The sequence below is a fragment of the Gossypium raimondii genome, chromosome 11, assembly GCF_025698545.1.
Source record: "Gossypium raimondii isolate GPD5lz chromosome 11, ASM2569854v1, whole genome shotgun sequence".
Lineage (NCBI taxonomy): Eukaryota > Viridiplantae > Streptophyta > Magnoliopsida > Malvales > Malvaceae > Gossypium > Gossypium raimondii.
Genome location: NC_068575.1, coordinates 58,358,705 through 58,375,519, shown reverse-complemented (window position 1 = coordinate 58,375,519; position 16,815 = coordinate 58,358,705). Strand labels below are relative to the sequence as shown.

Here is a 16,815-nt window from a genome sequence, read left to right as displayed (position 1 = left end):
AGTGTCGTTGAGGATGATAAGTGTCAATTTTAAACATAGTCAAACTTAACTCAAAGAGATTAGTTGAGAGAACAGATTGATGATGGTTTTCGAAAATCTTCATAATATATTTTCATTTAAATCATGTAGGCTCCAAAGAAGTGATGCTTGGGCGAAGCTTACCAAGCTTATGCTCCAAGAGGGAAGCGGTCTCCAAAAATGGGCTTACCAAGCTCAAGCTCTAGCCTCTAAGGGCAAAGCGGTATATGGACTATATCGTTATAATTTAGATAGAGTTGTGGAGTTGGGCCTTTTATATGGTATAACAAATAATATATAATAATAGACTATTATAGTGAAACTCGTAATTTCACCAGTCGATTAAAAAGTTATTTAATTTTTAATTATTAAATACGGTTAAAGAATATTAATTTTTTTATAACCTCGTCAAATTCAAAAAATTAGAATATCAGTACATCGTAATTATTATTCTACAATAATAAAATAGATAATGGACGGGAAGAGCAGAGGACAGGTGGCAGGTGGAATAGTCAAGGGAGATGTAATGACGACCGGCAGGTGAGAAAGCACGTTCTCCTAAACGACCTTTCTGCCCAACCCGCAGCCAACACCATTAATTTCAAAATTAACCAAAAACAAAAGGGGAGAATTGAAGCGGTCTAGGGTTCTGACGAGACGAATCCAATTTCAATAAGCATATTATTGCTGTAATCTAACGAGACGAATCGAATTCCAATCAGCATATTATTACTGAATTCATAGTTGGGAAATCAATCTCTCCCTCTCTTTCTCCCTCTTTGTATATATATGTATGAATGCATGTGTATACATGTATTTATAGATGTACTCCAGCAATCTCAAGGGCTTTATTCTGGCGATGGTCTCTAGCGCCTTCATTGGCTCCAGCTTTATCATCAAGAAAAAGGGTCTCCGAAAGGCCGGTGTCAACGGCCCCCGTGCTAGTAAGTTTCATTTTCCCTTCTTTTTAATATTTTAAAGTTTTTACTTTGTATGGGCATTTATGCGTATATATATAAGAATATGATTGATTGTTAATTTGCTGCGAGCTTTTTATAAGGTTCTGGTGGATATGGCTACTTGTTGGAGCCGCTCTGGTGGGTTGGCATGCTTACTAGTGAGTTTTTAACAGCATTTCATTGACCAGAATTTAAGTTTAGCTTAATCGAGTCAATTTGATGCTTTCGTTTGTAAAATGATTCATTTTAATATGACAGTGATTATCGGGGAGATTTCCAATTTCGTTGCTTATATCTATGCACCTGCTGTTTTGGTAACGCCTCTTGGTGCTTTGAGTATCATCGTTAGGTAACATTTTTTTTCTTTGTTGATTTTGGAACTTTAATTTATTATTTCAATCGAAACTACTTCACTTAATTGTTTGTTTCTGATCCTCTCTCACTTCCTGTTAAATTCGGCAGTGCTGTTTTAGCACATTTCATGTTAAAGGAGAAACTGCAGAAAATGGGAATGTTGGGATGCCTTTTGTGCATAGTAGGTTCGACAATCATTGTGCTTCATGCTCCTGAGGAGCGTTCTATTAGCTCAGTTGAAGAAATTTGGGAACTTGCTACTCAACCAGGTAGATTGCTAAAGTTCTCACCAGATATCAAATGCTTATATTATCTTATTCTTGGCTTCCATATGTTTACATGAATCTGTTTTCTCTTTTCCAGCCTTTCTTTTGTATACAGCTTCAGCAATAGCTACTGCGTTGGTACTAATTTTGTATTGTGCACCTCGTTATGGTCAAACTAACATAATCGTGTATATTGGAATATGCTCAGTAATTGGATCATTGACGGTAAGAAATGTCATCTTTGCAGCTAACTGCATCTTGAGATCTAATAGTTTTATCACTTTGCTTTCTAGTAATTTCTGTCAAACTTTTATCAATTTGAATGTAGTTTATTCATCACTGTTTTAAAAGTAATGGACAATAAATGTAACTTTCTTGCAGGTAATGAGCATAAAAGCAATTGGTATTGCAATAAAGCTAACATTGGAGGGCACAAATCAGGCCAAATACTTCCAGACTTGGATCTTTGCAATGGTTGCAATTACCTGTATCATTATTCAATTAAATTATCTAAATATGGTAAGCATTTAAGCATACTCTTAAGTCTCATGATGACAAATCATAAAGCTGAGGCAACATGCTACTGATGGTATAGATAATAGATGCCTTCAAAAACAAGACTCTTTGAAACAAAAAATCTTATACTCATGTCACAGAATTCTACAAAATATGTTTGGAAATTAAAAAATTGTTGCTCATGTGAGATATTTGACTTTGTCAACCTGCTTGAGTAAACAAACTACAAATTACTGGTACGGTTATTTTTCTTTAAATTTGGTAATGATTAGCCTTGATTCAAGAAGTATTGCAATATAATTGTTCAAGGGAAGAAAAGGAATATTCCACTTCTTACTTCAAAGATTCATAAAAATGTTGCAAACCTTAGGCACTGGAGATTGCTATTAAAGCAGTTGTTTGCTCTTTGTATGTGATGTATGGCTGCAAGGAACTATTCTTAAGAATTATATGCCCTGAATATTATTGAGAAAAACAGAAAAATAAAATTTGAATGAGGAAAATGGGGGAGAATAGATCCTTGAGCTTTAGACTAGGGTTCCTTAGGAGTTAAATCTAAAGTTGATTGCATCAAATTATCAATAAGAAAAGGAGAGATCCTAAGATTTCTCCTAGGACCCTTAGGCACACGTTGCATCTTACTGTCACAAAAGTAGTAATTCATAGATTCTCTAATAATATTCTATATTATTTATCTAGATTCCTAACACCATTGGTACTAACAGATCTAAAACTCTATTTCAATTAGGACTCTAAGAAATACTTGGACTCCAAAATAAAACTAAGAAGGTTAAAAATAATGCAATGTGAAAGGAAAACCCAAATTGTCACATTGGAATCCTCAAACTATCAGTCCCACATCTGTGCTTTAAAGAGATATGCCTTCTTCATTCTGGGATAAGCATATGAAATAGAGGGACATGCAAAAAATAATAATAAGAAAACATGGTCAAGACATGGCGAAGGCATTCCCAAAATGGGATGGGAACAACAGTAAATGACAATAAATTTGGCTATCTTTAACTTGAAAGGGGGTTATAATAGAAGAGAAATCAATTCTTGAATTGCAGTTCCAAATTGTTTCAATTTTATGTAATGCTTTGATGTGGTTGCAGGCATTGGATACTTTCAACACGGCAATTGTTTCTCCTATTTATTATGCCTTGTTCACTTCTTTCACGATTTTAGCGAGTGCAATAATGTTTAAGGTATTATTCTCTCCCATGTGTACATGGATCCGCAAAGTTTGCACACAAGTGGGTTTTCTAATGCATGGATTATCATGAGCATTAATATTAGAATTGATCCATATTAAATGCAGTATGGAACATAATTCCTTAGAGGTCATGTACATAAGATAGAGTTCAGGGGGAAAACTGTAATTGTAGAATTTGGGAGGATAAATACTCATTTCGATATTGCTGAATTTCTCATGGTTGTGGGACCCAAATTAGATTACTTTCTTTTGAGTTGCTATTGCATTTATACTTACTGTATTTTAATATGCGCTTGAGATGATGGGTGCTTCAGTGGATGAGGGGCTGACTAGGAATTTAATGGACATGAATATTTCTCAAGTTTGGATGCTAAAGAAACATCCAGGTGTCAGAATTCCACTGAATTTCTCGTGGTTGTGGGATCCACAATCAATTATTTTCTTTTGACAACTCTAAATTCTATATACTGAGATGTGGCTAAGTTCATGCATTTTTGTAGTTTTAGGGTAATAATCATGTCTGTTTAAGTATTATCCCTAATTCTTATGCTTGCAAAATGAAACATATATGTTTAAAATTATGAAAACTCGACCCTATTTTCTTTTCCTCTGTTGTGGGGAATAAATGCATTGATAAATTATATGAATTTTTCATGTGATTGTATCTTATGAGCATCATTGGACAAGGACTTGAATGTCTGTGAGGAATAGGTTGACGCCTCTATTTCTATATGTCCTTATTATAGTTTCTTTTCCTCGCTTTGTAGGACTACTCTGGTCAAAGTGCTAGCAGCATAGCATCTGAACTTTGTGGTTTCATAACAGTGTTATCTGGGACGGCTGTATTGCATAGTACAAGAGATCCAGAGACTCCTCTTATCACAGGTATCTCTCATATATAAACTCATGAGGAACTTGTTTTGAACTAGAGCACCTGCTTCTTAAATTTGAATCCATTATATTTTCTAAATGTGTCATCATATGGGACTCGAGGACAATTTTTGTTGAACCTTGGAAAATATATTGGCTAAAGGAGTATAAAAGTGTGTTTAACTGATTTTAGAGCCATTTTTAAGTAAAATCCGAACATTTTACAAAACATAAATCCGAACATTTTACAAAATATATCGACACTTCTACCATGAGCTTCAGGTTAGAAAAAGTTTTTACCAAAATATCTAAATATTGGTAAATCCTTAGATATTTTGGTAGAAGCTTTTCCTAAGCTTTTTTTAGTGGAGCTCACCCTCAAATTTCCCAAAATATATCTTGAACCGAAACCTCTAAAGACTTGGGGAACTATAGTGAGAACCACCAATTTGCCGTTGCTGAAACAATTATTTGAGCTAGACCTCTCTCTCTATAGTTACTTACTTTTTAGACATGGTGAAACTTTACCCCTAACTTTTAAGTATATTTGTTAAGCTTTCTTGCCATTCTATTGAAAATATTATAGCCTTTCATAAATGACATTTTCAGTATTGAACGCATGCATAAGAATAATCGATAAGATCGGTTCTTACCATATTTCCTATTCCCAACCCCTTTCTTTAGCTCAATCAATTAATTGGTATTGCCTCCCAATTCCCTACCCTTTTTTAGCTCAATAAAAGGTTGAAAAACACTATTGAAGGACACATGAGCTTTGTGTCTAATTATGGCATGAATTTAAAGAAGCAAAATATGAAGTAGAATTAGAAGTACGTAGAAATTCTTAAGATATTCTTTGTTAATGACTAATCCTATACCTTTTTACTAGACCAAAATGCTTGTGCTTGATGTTTCATTACATATAGTTAGTGATTTCTGACTTCCCTTTTAATCAAATCCCCAAGATCATCTCAATATTCAGTTATTATATAAGAGATGAGTTTCAAACTTTCAAGAAAGCATTTTCTAATGCCAATCTATTTGGTACATTACTACTATCGAGATTACTTTTATATGAATAATGATATTATTATTGAAATGAAATTGTTTGCTAGTATAACAATATCTAGGTTGGTAATTTAAAATTTAAAGTTTAATGTGGGGATTTGTAATTTGAAGTCTTGAAATATATGCAGTATGATGACAATATAATTTTATTTGATTCTTGGATATGGTTTGACTATTAGTTATTTTTAGAAGTAAATGATTTTGTTATAAAATTTAAAATAAACTATTTAAAAGTGTTATGATAATAGAAATTACTTGTTTTTAAACATATGCAGATCTATACACCCCATTATCTCCAAAAGTATCATGGTACATCCAAGGCAATGGGGAACTGTGGAAGCAGAAAGATGAAGATGAATCATCCCCTAGCTTTATCACAATTCTCCGGCAAGACTATTTCAAGTAAATACTTTACAACGGGACACCAACTTTTGGATTTTGTCTCTTTCGTAGATAGAGCATCAAGATCGAGAAGCACCATTTGCCAGTGCCAGATCAAAGCATTGGTAATTTTTGTTTTAGGATTTCTTTGTTTCTTTTCTTTTTCTTTTAAATTATTCAAGCTTTAATCTTTTTAGAATGAAAAAAAAAATCAAATCATTCTCGATGCTATTTTGTGCAGTAATTTAGTTATTTAATTTTCAATGAATGATTTGCGTTTAGGTTTTTGTTCTTCGAATACTTTAGAGCTGCATTCATGCTATGTAGGTTGTGCAGACGAGAAGTGTGGTTAAGGTGTGTGAGTACTTCAAATGAGGTACACTTTGTATTGTAGGGTTCTTTTCTTTCTTTTTCTTTTTTTTTAATGTAATTTAATTTATTGAAGTTCCTATAATGACAACAGAACAATGTTGGAATATTTGTTTGTTCCCTGTAAGTTGTTGAAAGTAATATCAACTTGGGCCGATTGAGCCTTTGTTTGATCGGCATGGGTATTGTTGTCAATGCAGGAGGATGTGGGTTTAAGTGCGTTGAAGCACATTACCTTACTATTTAAGAATTGGGAAGGGGCTATAGTTAGTTTTAGACATTGTATCAAATATATATATATATATATATATCAACATGGCTTCAACATGCATATTTTTCTTTTTGGTAATATTATTTACTTTTGATTTGATTTCAATTGGGATTTTTGGGTTGCCTTGCGTAAGGGGGTGATGCTTAGATATTTGCAGTTTTCGCAATATATAAATTCGAATTCGCATACTTTGATAATGAATTTGATAATATATATATATATAAAGTCTTACAAATGTAAATTCAATTCAAATAATGGAATTTGATATATGTATTTATCTTCGTGGATAACACTTATAAGATATGTGAAAGTATCCTAATCTCTGGGTTGTTTTAATCCTTTAGGCCAATCCCAAATTCGTGTGATAGAGGGCAGCAATTGGTAGTGATAGTGACAGAAGCCTACATTCGTTTGCAAAATGCTTCAAATCTCCTCTTTACTAGTTGGAGAAATATTACTAAACTTTTTTTAATAATAAAGTTGGAGTTAACATGTTTACAGTTTGAAATTTTAATAAAAAAATTTACATTTTTATAATTATTAAAAAAGAACACACAAATATTAATATATATTTTTACTAATAATGTAGATCATTTGAGTTGGTCCAAATATGCCTAAAATGCATTTTGGTAAAGCATTTGAAATTTTAGACTCGGCTGTTCAGTATTTTTAGGAGCTGAAATTGAGTTATGTATATGAGAGTTAGAGTACAATTTTATTATTGTATTAGTTTATATTTTATAAATTGTGAATGATTAAATTAAAATTTTATCATTTTGAGAGGTCATGTTATATTTTTACTATTTACTAACATATAATTTTATAAAATTTAAAGAAATCAAAGTAATATTGTCTCGTTTTATTCTAATCAATAAAGTAAGCTTTATTTACAGGTTCCAAAAACTGAAGATAGATAAAATTCCCTAGCTAAAATTATGTGTTACGATAAAGGTTGTTTAAAACCCATGTTGGCTCATTTGGTTAGGAAAAGCCAAAAGACATTGGGTCTTCAATGTTGGAACTGCTGTGGTTCGTGGGGTTATTACCACGTTTCCCTTACCCCCCACCACTTTCATGCTGGTGGTTAGTGGGAATTATTTTGTATGCGTGATAGTGGGACATGTAGTTAGTAACTTTTTTTATGGGGAATCACTATTATAAAATAAATTTAATATTTGTTATCAAAAGGATAATAAATAACTCTACTATAAAATGAATCTAATTGAATTAAAAACTTAGTCCCCAAGCAATTTTTATAACATTAGATTCATTATTTATATCATTTGTATTGATAAGTTATGATTTATGTTTGCCTTAAAATTTTTGTTAAGCCTGTATGTTCATTCATTTTGCAATTTTACAACCTATGAATATGTCATAATAAAATATATATATCTAAGAATTAATCAGTGAGAATTTTAAGTTTTGAAAGGAAAACATTCTTCTCCAATTGGAGTGTTTAGATATTGACTATGCCATAAGGAAATCTAAGTCACATATTACTGAAATCAGCACTCAATTTAAGAAACCTAAGGGAACCACCACTATAAATACCGACTAGCTTAAGGTCCCTAAGCACAAAAAACAAAAGGCAATTCCATTTCCAAGATATGGAGTTTTACACCATCTAGTGAGGTTTTTGAGTGTTTAGAAGACTTTGACGATTTTCAATTTTTCGTACGGCTAAATTCGACATCCTCGTCGGTGGTTTGACATATTTGACAGTGGTGTCACAACATTTGGATTTTGACATTTGGTTCAGATAATGGTTGGAGAGATCTATGTTCGATCTTTTTAACTACACTATAGTGTAATTCGTTATTTATTGTAAACCAAAAGAGCAAAATACCAATTTCTCATTCTTGAACCTTTAATAAACTCATCTCATGTCGGAATCGGTGAAGCGACCATGAAAGTGGAGTCTTGAATTCAATATTTACTGTTAGTTTAATCCAACCCCACGGTAGTTAGTGCATGAGCCACCATATTTCCTTCTGATTGTGTGCTTAGCTCTAAAGTTTTTGAACTACTAAAGTAAAACTCTCTTCTTCAGTCAAAGGTCCTATGAGTGACCTATCAACTGTATGGCTCTAGAGTTTCTTAATAACACTCAAGCTATCACCTTCGAGTACAACTCTCCGGACACCTAGATCTATGGCAAAATGGAGGGCCATGGTGCCTGTCCACGCTTCTACCTCAAAAGGGGACTCCTACATGGATATACTAAAGCAGTCCTAAATCCAGAAATGTTGTCACAGTTTCTACACGTACGTGTGGATGGCATCCTCTACAATCAATTGGCTACAGGGGCATAAGTCACTAGCACAAACATGTTCCACATGAAGATTTTCCATTGTGGGAATCAAATTTCTTGAAATCCTCCATAAACATATTTTAATTTTGCTAGAAGTAGGCAGGAGCCATAGGTTGTTGTAGAAAGCTCTTATAGTAGGGTCTAGGGAAATATGTGATTGATTTATGGTCTATGCACCATCTGCTCTAAGTTGCTTGTAGCGCCACTTTCCGTTGTGCAGCACCCTGTATCTTCCAAACCCAGACCAACAAATCATCTAGGCGTTGTTCAAATAAAGGAGGTTGGAGAATCCATTGGGCTAACTGCTCATCAACAGTTGATCGAAGTAAGTCACAATTGCAATTCATAGGGTTAGTGTTTATGAGCTCAAAAATCGTTTCAAAAGGTGAATTACATCTGAAATGATGTTTTACTTTTCTTAGATGCAAAAAAAGTTAGATCAAGTATATTAACCCTACATTGGATGGGAAAAAAGTCCTTAGGTATAAAGTTTTCTTTGGTAGTCTTCATGTCCATTTTACAGTGGTTCATAGTTGTCATTTCTAATAATGTCATCTCGAAAGTTTACATTTATATTCTCTCATTGAAGTACAATGTATTTTACCACGGCATCCAAAAACTATTAATCATTTGATATAAAATTGACTAACTATATTAAACATGTTTTTAGAAAGAAAGTAATAATCTTCCGACAAGTTAGAAAGAAAGTAATGATCCTACGATAGGTGATATTGATCTAATTATTGATACCTTAAATTTACGTCAAGCATTCTAATGGATGGGGTAAGTAGGTGGATTAATCGAAATTCCATATTAGACATCCCTAAAGACAAGGTAAGTAAAATGTTAAAAAAAGGCTTGTAGTGGAAATTTTTTAGCACATAAGGGTTTTTTTTTTTTTTTTTGAATATGCTCAAATGAGGGCCAAACATTTCAAATAGTTAAATAAGTGACAAACCTTTTCGAAAGTGTTGAAATAAAAGCTTTTCAAATATCGTATATAATATTTTAAATTTATATCTTATTTTGCTATTTTCTTTTCAAGCATTATTTAACTCAACTGTCATGTGTTCAATTCTAAAAACTTCAATATTCACTTAATTTTTACTACAAATTAGGGTCTAATGCGTGAAAACCTCTTATTTGATTACTTTTATCAAGATTCAGTCCTTATATGGCCATTTTTAAAGGAGTGTACTTATTTGAACAACCTTTAAAGAATTAGACCCTAATTTAAAAATAGACACATTAGTCCACTTCCGAACCAAAAAAGAAAAAGGGAGGATGTATTCAAAGTTTCAAACAAGCATGTCTTTTCAGGGAAAAGGAATGAAAAAAACGTTGCGACATGGTACATGCTGTGTTTTACGTATAGACTAAAAAAACACTTTCTTTTTAAGGTAGAAAAGAACTCTAGAAAAAGGTAGCTAATTTTTAAAATTTTAACCCTAAATTTAATACTAACCTTAAACCTTAAATTTGTATTTTATTTTATTATGATTGGTTAGTTTTGTTTAATAATTTAACTCCAAATTTAAGATAATTAGGATTAATATATTATTAATGTATTTAGACTAAGTTTAAATCTGACGTCGACATCTGTTGAAATTTTTTTATTTAAATACCACCCCGACTCGAAGATAATTAGATTTAAACCAAAACGCATTTATAAATGTCATTTTAATATAATTTAAACTCAATGATATTGGGTTCACATTTAATCGCTTGTAACTTATTATTACTATATAACAAATAATCAATTTATAATATTTAAAATAAATTATTAAAATTTTAGAAGTAAAATAATATATTAAGATTACTAATCATGTTAGGATATTTTATATTCATATTTTCATATATAATAATTTTTTAAAAATAATACACCTATAAAAATATACTATAAAACTCATTATTACTTGAAATATTATTTAAATACTAAAAGAATTCAACATTCTTCCCCTTTTTTTCTCTAGGCTTTTTCTTTTAATATTTATATAAAATACATTTTCTCAAAAATTATAATATAAAATCGAATCAATACAAAATATCATATATAAATAATTAGAAAAACTGAATTAAATCTATGCATAACATGAGATTGAAAACTTACATATTATAATTATATAGAGTGAAATTCAAATCCGAATACTAAAAAACCTAAGACCTCCGACTTATCCAACAAAAGCGTGGTATGTATATGTTAAAGGTTACTGCAAGTCCCTGTATCATATCAAAAAGCTTATTTTAGCTCCTCTATTATTAAAAGGAACATTTTAATCTTTGTACATTTGAAAAGTTGATATTTTAGTACCTGTAATGATACGCGACATTAGATCAAATTAAAAAGCTTCTTAATATTGAATACAAATAGGATGGCATGATTTAATGGTGGCTAACATGAATCAAATTACAAACGATTTAAACACAACAATTATGTAAAAAATTCAATAAAAATCAATTTTGGGGCCCAAAATCTTTTTTTTATTTCTACTCATTCTTCAAAACTATGGTTTAAGTTTTAATTTAATTTAATGTCATGTTAGCTACCGTTATACTATAACATTACATTAACAATAACGTTTATACGGAGGATTAAAATACTAATTTTTCAAAGGTACAAAAAATAAAACATCTCTTATTAATTTTTGAAATTTTATAAGGAGTTATAATAATAAACTTTAATGGGTATATATTTAACCGGCGTAGCTAGGGTCGGCTCCTCCTAAAACGAAAATTTTTATTTAAATTTTTAAAATTTTAATTAATAAATATAAAATTATACTTTACTCCCTAAAAATATAATAATTTAATTTAATTTAATTATTTAAAAATCATAAAAATTACAATTTAATTTCCTACTATTTTCTGTGTTTGCGCTTGAAATGTCTCTAGACTTCCTCTCTCTAAAATCTCAAGTTTCAAACAGAAAACTCATCAAACCGCAGCCGCCGGCTCGCCGCCGACTGGCTGAGAATTTTTTAATTCCGCGCAAGGTCTCAACCTTTTCTTTCTTAGAATTTTGAACTTCGTTTCAACAAATACTGCGTGAAAAATCCCAGAACAACACTTAGAATTGCCTTTGTTTGGGATTCTTTTGTTTCCTCAATCTATCGTGTTTTTTGGTGGCTTTGGAATAACATTTCAAAGCGATGAATGGAAGAGTGAACTAAACTTAAAGAAAAACTCAACAAAATTTCCTGTAATCTGCAGCCAAAATATATGCCAACAAAATGAGATGTTTCATACATTATCAAAGAAAATACAAAAAAAAAAAAAAAGTAAAGGAAAAATATCAAAAAAAAAATGAAAATCGGTTGTCATAATTTTCTTGATGATTTAATCTTAGACTTAATCTTGGGTTTCGATTGAGGCTTTGCACAAGTGATTACATCACCGTGGTGCTGCTGAGATGATGATCGATGGCTCTTTACGTTGTTCTTCAACACCGATTTATTTTTTCTCTTCATTCCAAATGAAATCCTCCTCCTCTTCTTCTTCTTCTCCTTAATCGTCTCCAGCGTGGGTTTCCAATGGCGTGAACCAACGAGCGATGCGTACTGTTTCTGTAACTGAGGGGTGGTGCATATTCTACTGCAACCCTCATCACCACTTCCCTCTTTCACGTTACTTTCTTCCATTAACTGACGTATAAACTCATCGGAAACCCGTAACCTTAAACACCCAGACGCGCTCTTCTCGATGTGGAAAGGTTGGCAAGCGGCGGCCTTCTTCAACATCGCGTTTCCCGATTCCCGAGACGACGAATATCTGGCGTTGGCGAAAGAGGCGATGGTGACGAAGGATAAAGCAGACTGGAAAGCCTGTTGAGGGAGAAGGAAGTAATCGTGGCCGAAGTGGAGCTTGTCGTCCATGGAAAGAGGCGGGATCTTTTGGCCTATGTAAAACGAATCGGAACGGCAAATCATGTGCTTAGGGAACTCGATCAATAGCTCGGAAACATGAACCGGACGGTCGTAGATCTTGACTACCCCATCACAGTTGATGACCTTGATCGTTCGAGGCGGCTCGTGGTGGTGATGGTGGTGGTGGTGGTGGAGGTGGCGGTGGAGACAGGAGAAATGGTTTCTCAATAACCGAAACCACCATGGATTTAGAATTTTGATACCCATTTTTAGCCCATACAAGTTTTAACCCCAAATGGTGTATTAAGATGATAATGATGATGATGATGATGATGATGCAAATAACAACACTTTGTTTTTTTCAGGGGGCGACGGAGAGTGGGCGGATAATGGGTATATATGCAAATTCAAAGGACTTTATAAGTTATATTTATAATAAATTTTTATTTAAAAAGAAAACAACCTTACATTATAATAGTACAAGTCGTCTACTACTACTACTACTAGTAATCCAATTTGAAAATGAGAAAGGCGTAGACTTAGATGGGTTTGGATAGGGATTGGGTGTGGTGCGGTGCAGTGCAGTACACTGTGTTTAGCTTTTTTTTGTTTCACGTTACAATATCGTTACAGGATCTAATCTCATCGTCACCGTTATTTTTATACTAACCGCAATCCATCTAAATTCACTCTTATAATAAGGGTTTGTTGTTGTTTTTTTTTTTTAATTAGAGAAAAAGAGGCGTGAGACAATGGTGAACCTATTTGGTCTAATTCAGGCGCATACTGTACGTACAACCATGCGTTTGGTGTTCTGTATTTTGTCGTGTTTGTGGTGTCAAATTTTGACAGTGTTCATATTTGACTGCACAAAACTTTATTTTTTCCTCCAACCCTTTGCTTCTCCGACGCCAATTGGGGCCATCACCTCGTATCCCGCGTTTGTGTTTTGAATCAGATCCATTGTGGTAGGTGACCAGCACTTCACTACTTCTCCCCTGAAACGTCACCGTATCAATAACCTTTTTGCCTTTAAAACTACGTTATAGCATGAGTGTTTAACTGTTGCGCATGTTTGGTTGCCCCTAATCAGTGGGCCCCACTTAATCCCTATTTAATCTTTTGTTTGGTTTAAGGTATTGTTATTACAGGTCTAATACATTACTGATCTAATCTCCAAAATCCACCGATTTCTAATCCCTTTCTTTTGCTCAGATTAGGTGCTGCTTCAAGATTTATACCCTGTTTACCCTCCCGATCACCTGGTTACCCTCCATTTCTTATGCTTTCTATTCGGCGTCTGGTTATCAGTCTTCACTGCAACCGTCGTCAATGGCTAGAAGGTCATCCTCGAAACCACCGCCGCCTCCACCTTCACCTCCGAGAACCTCAGCTTGGGATTTCTTGAACCCGTTCTAGAGTTATGAAAACTACAATCATCCGTATACGCCGAGTAGGGATTTGAGGGAGGTGAGGAAGCGGAAGGATCCTCGATTTGGAAGATGAGAATTATCAACATGAAGTGGTTAAAGAAGTGGACGGAGATCGAAAATTGACAATCTACAGGAAGTAAGCAATCACCTACCTTCCTCTCTCTCTGTAATAATTTATATTCCTCTTTAAGAGAGTAGAACTTATAAAAATCCATTTCCCTCTTTCTCTGTCCATTCATTTCTCCTCTTTTTTCTTTTTCTTCTTTTTATCCTCTCAAAATCCTTTTTCATTGCGAATTTACTACTTTTTAGTTTTGTGGAATATGCCAAAAGCTGGGGTTTTTCCTGGTAAGTTCTTCTGGTGTGGATCTTTATTTAGCTTATTTTATATGGGTTTTTGATCATTGGTCCATAAATTCAAGGATTGATTTCATTTTGGACTTGAGTTTTGATTGCATGGAATGGGGTTTTCAGCTAATTTTCTAATTTGGGTTTTGATTATTTGTTGATGAAGTTAAGGGTTTTCTTTACCTTCGTAGTCCATTACTTTTTCAATTTGTTCATCAACATCATTTACATTTAAGCAATAGCAACATTCTGATTGGATATATATATTTTAACAGGTGGGGTTGTCCTCCTAGTAAATTCCCATGGACATATAGTTCAAAAGAGACATGTTATCTATTGGAAGGGAAAGTCAAGGTATACCCGATGGTAGCAATGACTTTGTTGAAATTGGTCTTTGGTGATTTAGTTAAGTTTCCTAAAGGGATGAGTTGCACTTGGGAAGTTTCAGTGGCTGTTGACAAACACTATAAGTTTGAGTGAGTGCTTTTATTATGATTTGTAGCTCAGTACTTCATGTTTATTTAGCTTATTAAATATGGTCTTATTCTATCTTCTCTGTCTGCTCTGTTGATATACATGATGTTTAGTTTTGACCTTTGTGAAATTATAGTTGTTGGGGTAAATGTTGGATATGGATATATTCAAGATTTTCCTAATATTTCTTTATATGTTTTGAGGATCATACTTTTTATCTATGACATGAGTTGTTGTCTATGCATCAAGAGGGAACACATGCAGTTATTTTGCCAACTCAATTGTAGTAATAGCTATCCATGATTATTGGGAACAGGTAGTGTATCGATCCGTGAGTGAACCATCAAAATCGGTTAAATTGGACTAAAAAGTTGATTGTATTGGTGGTTGAATCAATTTTAATTTTTTAAATGCTTTTATTTATTTATTATTTTATAAATTTTAATAATTGATTGAATTTTAAAAAAGGACCGACCACTAGAACCGATATAGTAGATATATATTCCATCTTGTTGAAGTGTTCAAGTCCATTCAAATGATACTTTGCATAAAAAAATTAGTGTTACGTACTGTATAATGCTTGAAAACTGTTTATGGAAATGCTACTCAAATATGTATAAATTTTTGCTTCTTATGCACATTTGTGTAGAATTTCCTTCAAAAAAGAAAATTTGCTTCTTTAGTACGTGGGATTGATGCTATTCCTTTATGTCTCGCTTTCTCTATCTCCATCCTTCAGTTTTTTTCTTTGTTATCTGTTTTTTTAGTCAATATTTCTCGGGTTTGTGAATCGGTTGTTGATGACATTGCAGGACATTGAAATGAATAACAGGAAAGTTAAAGTGCATCAAGGTGATGGTGGTTTTGAGCATACGAAATGGATGGATTTGAAAGTGGGGGGTACCATAGTTCAGATATGAAGCTTCGTGCTTAAATTCTTTTAGGCGGTTGACTTGTTATTGGCTGGTTTTAATTCATAAGATCAATGGTGGACTTCATTCAGCTTCATTGTTTAGTTTCCAGCATTGGTCTTAATACTCACTGCATTTGCTTGCTTATGTCATTAGTATTTGTGGTGCTTTTTACTTGCAAGTTTAATGCAATGTAACATATGTTAACCAAAACAGTGTCAATACTCAATAGCGAATTGATGGTAGATCTTTGGAAATGTCATTATGTTTGGAGTTTTACCTATAATAGAAAAAGGAGGAGCAACAAGCTTTTCAAGTGCTTCAATTTCTTCCAATGAATGCTTGATTTATGTTTGTGCATGAACTGAGATATTGAGGCGATCGCAACTTGTCAATGATTTGCCTTCTTGATCTTATTCAACATTGAGCCAATGTAAATTGAAGCAATGTCCTAAGCTCTTTCTCGATTTAGCAATAAGGAAAAGCGAATCTTTTAATTACTAAAACTTCTAAGTTACATGGCATTATAAAATAATCGAGAAGTATAGAATTTGTGTTTTTTCCATATGGTAAAATAAAAACAGAATAAATTATAATTAAATTTTTTTCTTTTACCATCGTAGTAAGTATATATAATCCTTGTTTTTTTATAACACAATTATATTTAATGTTAAGAATTTTATTAAATTATATATTTTATTAAATTATATTTAATAATAATTATGTTAAAATATGATTAAATTATTTATTATTGATATTAATAATCTTATTAAAATTTAATAACAATAACAATAATCATTTACCAAAATAAATTTATGCTAAGGGTATTCTAGTCATTTTAGTTTTTTCCATTATGCTATTACACCTCTATTCCATTCAACCAAACACAAGATTACTATTACGCCTCTATTCCATTACATTCAACCAAGCAGTTGATTTGCTATTACACCTCTAATCCAATACACCTCTAATCCAATACAGCGAACCAAACGTGCCCTTATAGTTATGGTATCCGTTTGTACATAATAACTTCACTGACCGAAAACAAAGTGATGCATACATTGTCCAAATGAAATGGTATTAATAGTGTTTCATTTGTGAGGATCAAAATTTCTCAAACCAATTAATATTAATGAAAAATCTTTTAAAATGAATGAATAAATTCTGTCTCAAATTTATTAAAA

At 32.6% G+C, this 16,815-nt stretch overlaps 2 protein-coding genes across 4 annotated transcripts; one reads left to right on the top strand and one right to left on the bottom strand.

The window, feature by feature from the left end:
* Positions 1 to 519: 519 nt before the first annotated feature.
* LOC105802353 (probable magnesium transporter NIPA6) lies at positions 520 to 6,190 on the top strand. 3 transcript variants are annotated; one of them, XR_001136167.2, is made up of 10 exons: positions 520 to 962; positions 1,079 to 1,135; positions 1,236 to 1,326; positions 1,440 to 1,600; positions 1,695 to 1,822; positions 1,979 to 2,116; positions 3,229 to 3,321; positions 4,097 to 4,214; positions 5,543 to 5,773; positions 5,976 to 6,190. XR_001136167.2 is itself a non-coding variant. In XM_012633945.2 (9 exons), the coding sequence occupies exons 1-9, from the start codon at positions 842 to 844 to the stop codon at positions 5,671 to 5,673; spliced, it is 1,038 nt and encodes a 345-aa protein (XP_012489399.1). In that variant the 5' UTR covers positions 520 to 841; the 3' UTR covers positions 5,674 to 6,190. The 3 variants fall into 3 exon arrangements, 1 of the variants encoding a protein (XP_012489399.1); XR_008190912.1 differs by having other exon boundaries at positions 5,931 to 6,190; XM_012633945.2 differs by having other exon boundaries at positions 5,543 to 6,190.
* A 5,605-nt stretch (positions 6,191 to 11,795) lies between these two features.
* LOC105802354 (uncharacterized) lies at positions 11,796 to 12,871 on the bottom strand. Its single transcript, XM_012633946.2, has one exon. The coding sequence runs from the start codon at positions 12,730 to 12,732 to the stop codon at positions 11,920 to 11,922; it is 813 nt and encodes a 270-aa protein (XP_012489400.1). The 5' UTR covers positions 12,733 to 12,871; the 3' UTR covers positions 11,796 to 11,919.
* Between the last annotated feature and the right edge of the window lie 3,944 nt (positions 12,872 to 16,815).

Bases quoted from the DNA above. Each gene is read 5' to 3' on its own strand.
- LOC105802353 (XM_012633945.2), top strand. From the start codon at position 842: ATGTACTCCAGCAATCTCAAGGGCTTTATTCTGGCGATGGTCTCTAGC. The intron at 1,327-1,439 runs GTAACATTTTTT...TAAATTCGGCAG, and splicing joins GCTTTGAGTATCATCGTTAG to TGCTGTTTTAGCACATTTCA. The intron at 1,823-1,978 runs GTAAGAAATGTC...ACTTTCTTGCAG, and splicing joins CAGTAATTGGATCATTGACG to GTAATGAGCATAAAAGCAAT.
- LOC105802354 (XM_012633946.2), bottom strand. From the start codon at position 12,732: ATGGGTATCAAAATTCTAAATCCATGGTGGTTTCGGTTATTGAGAAAC.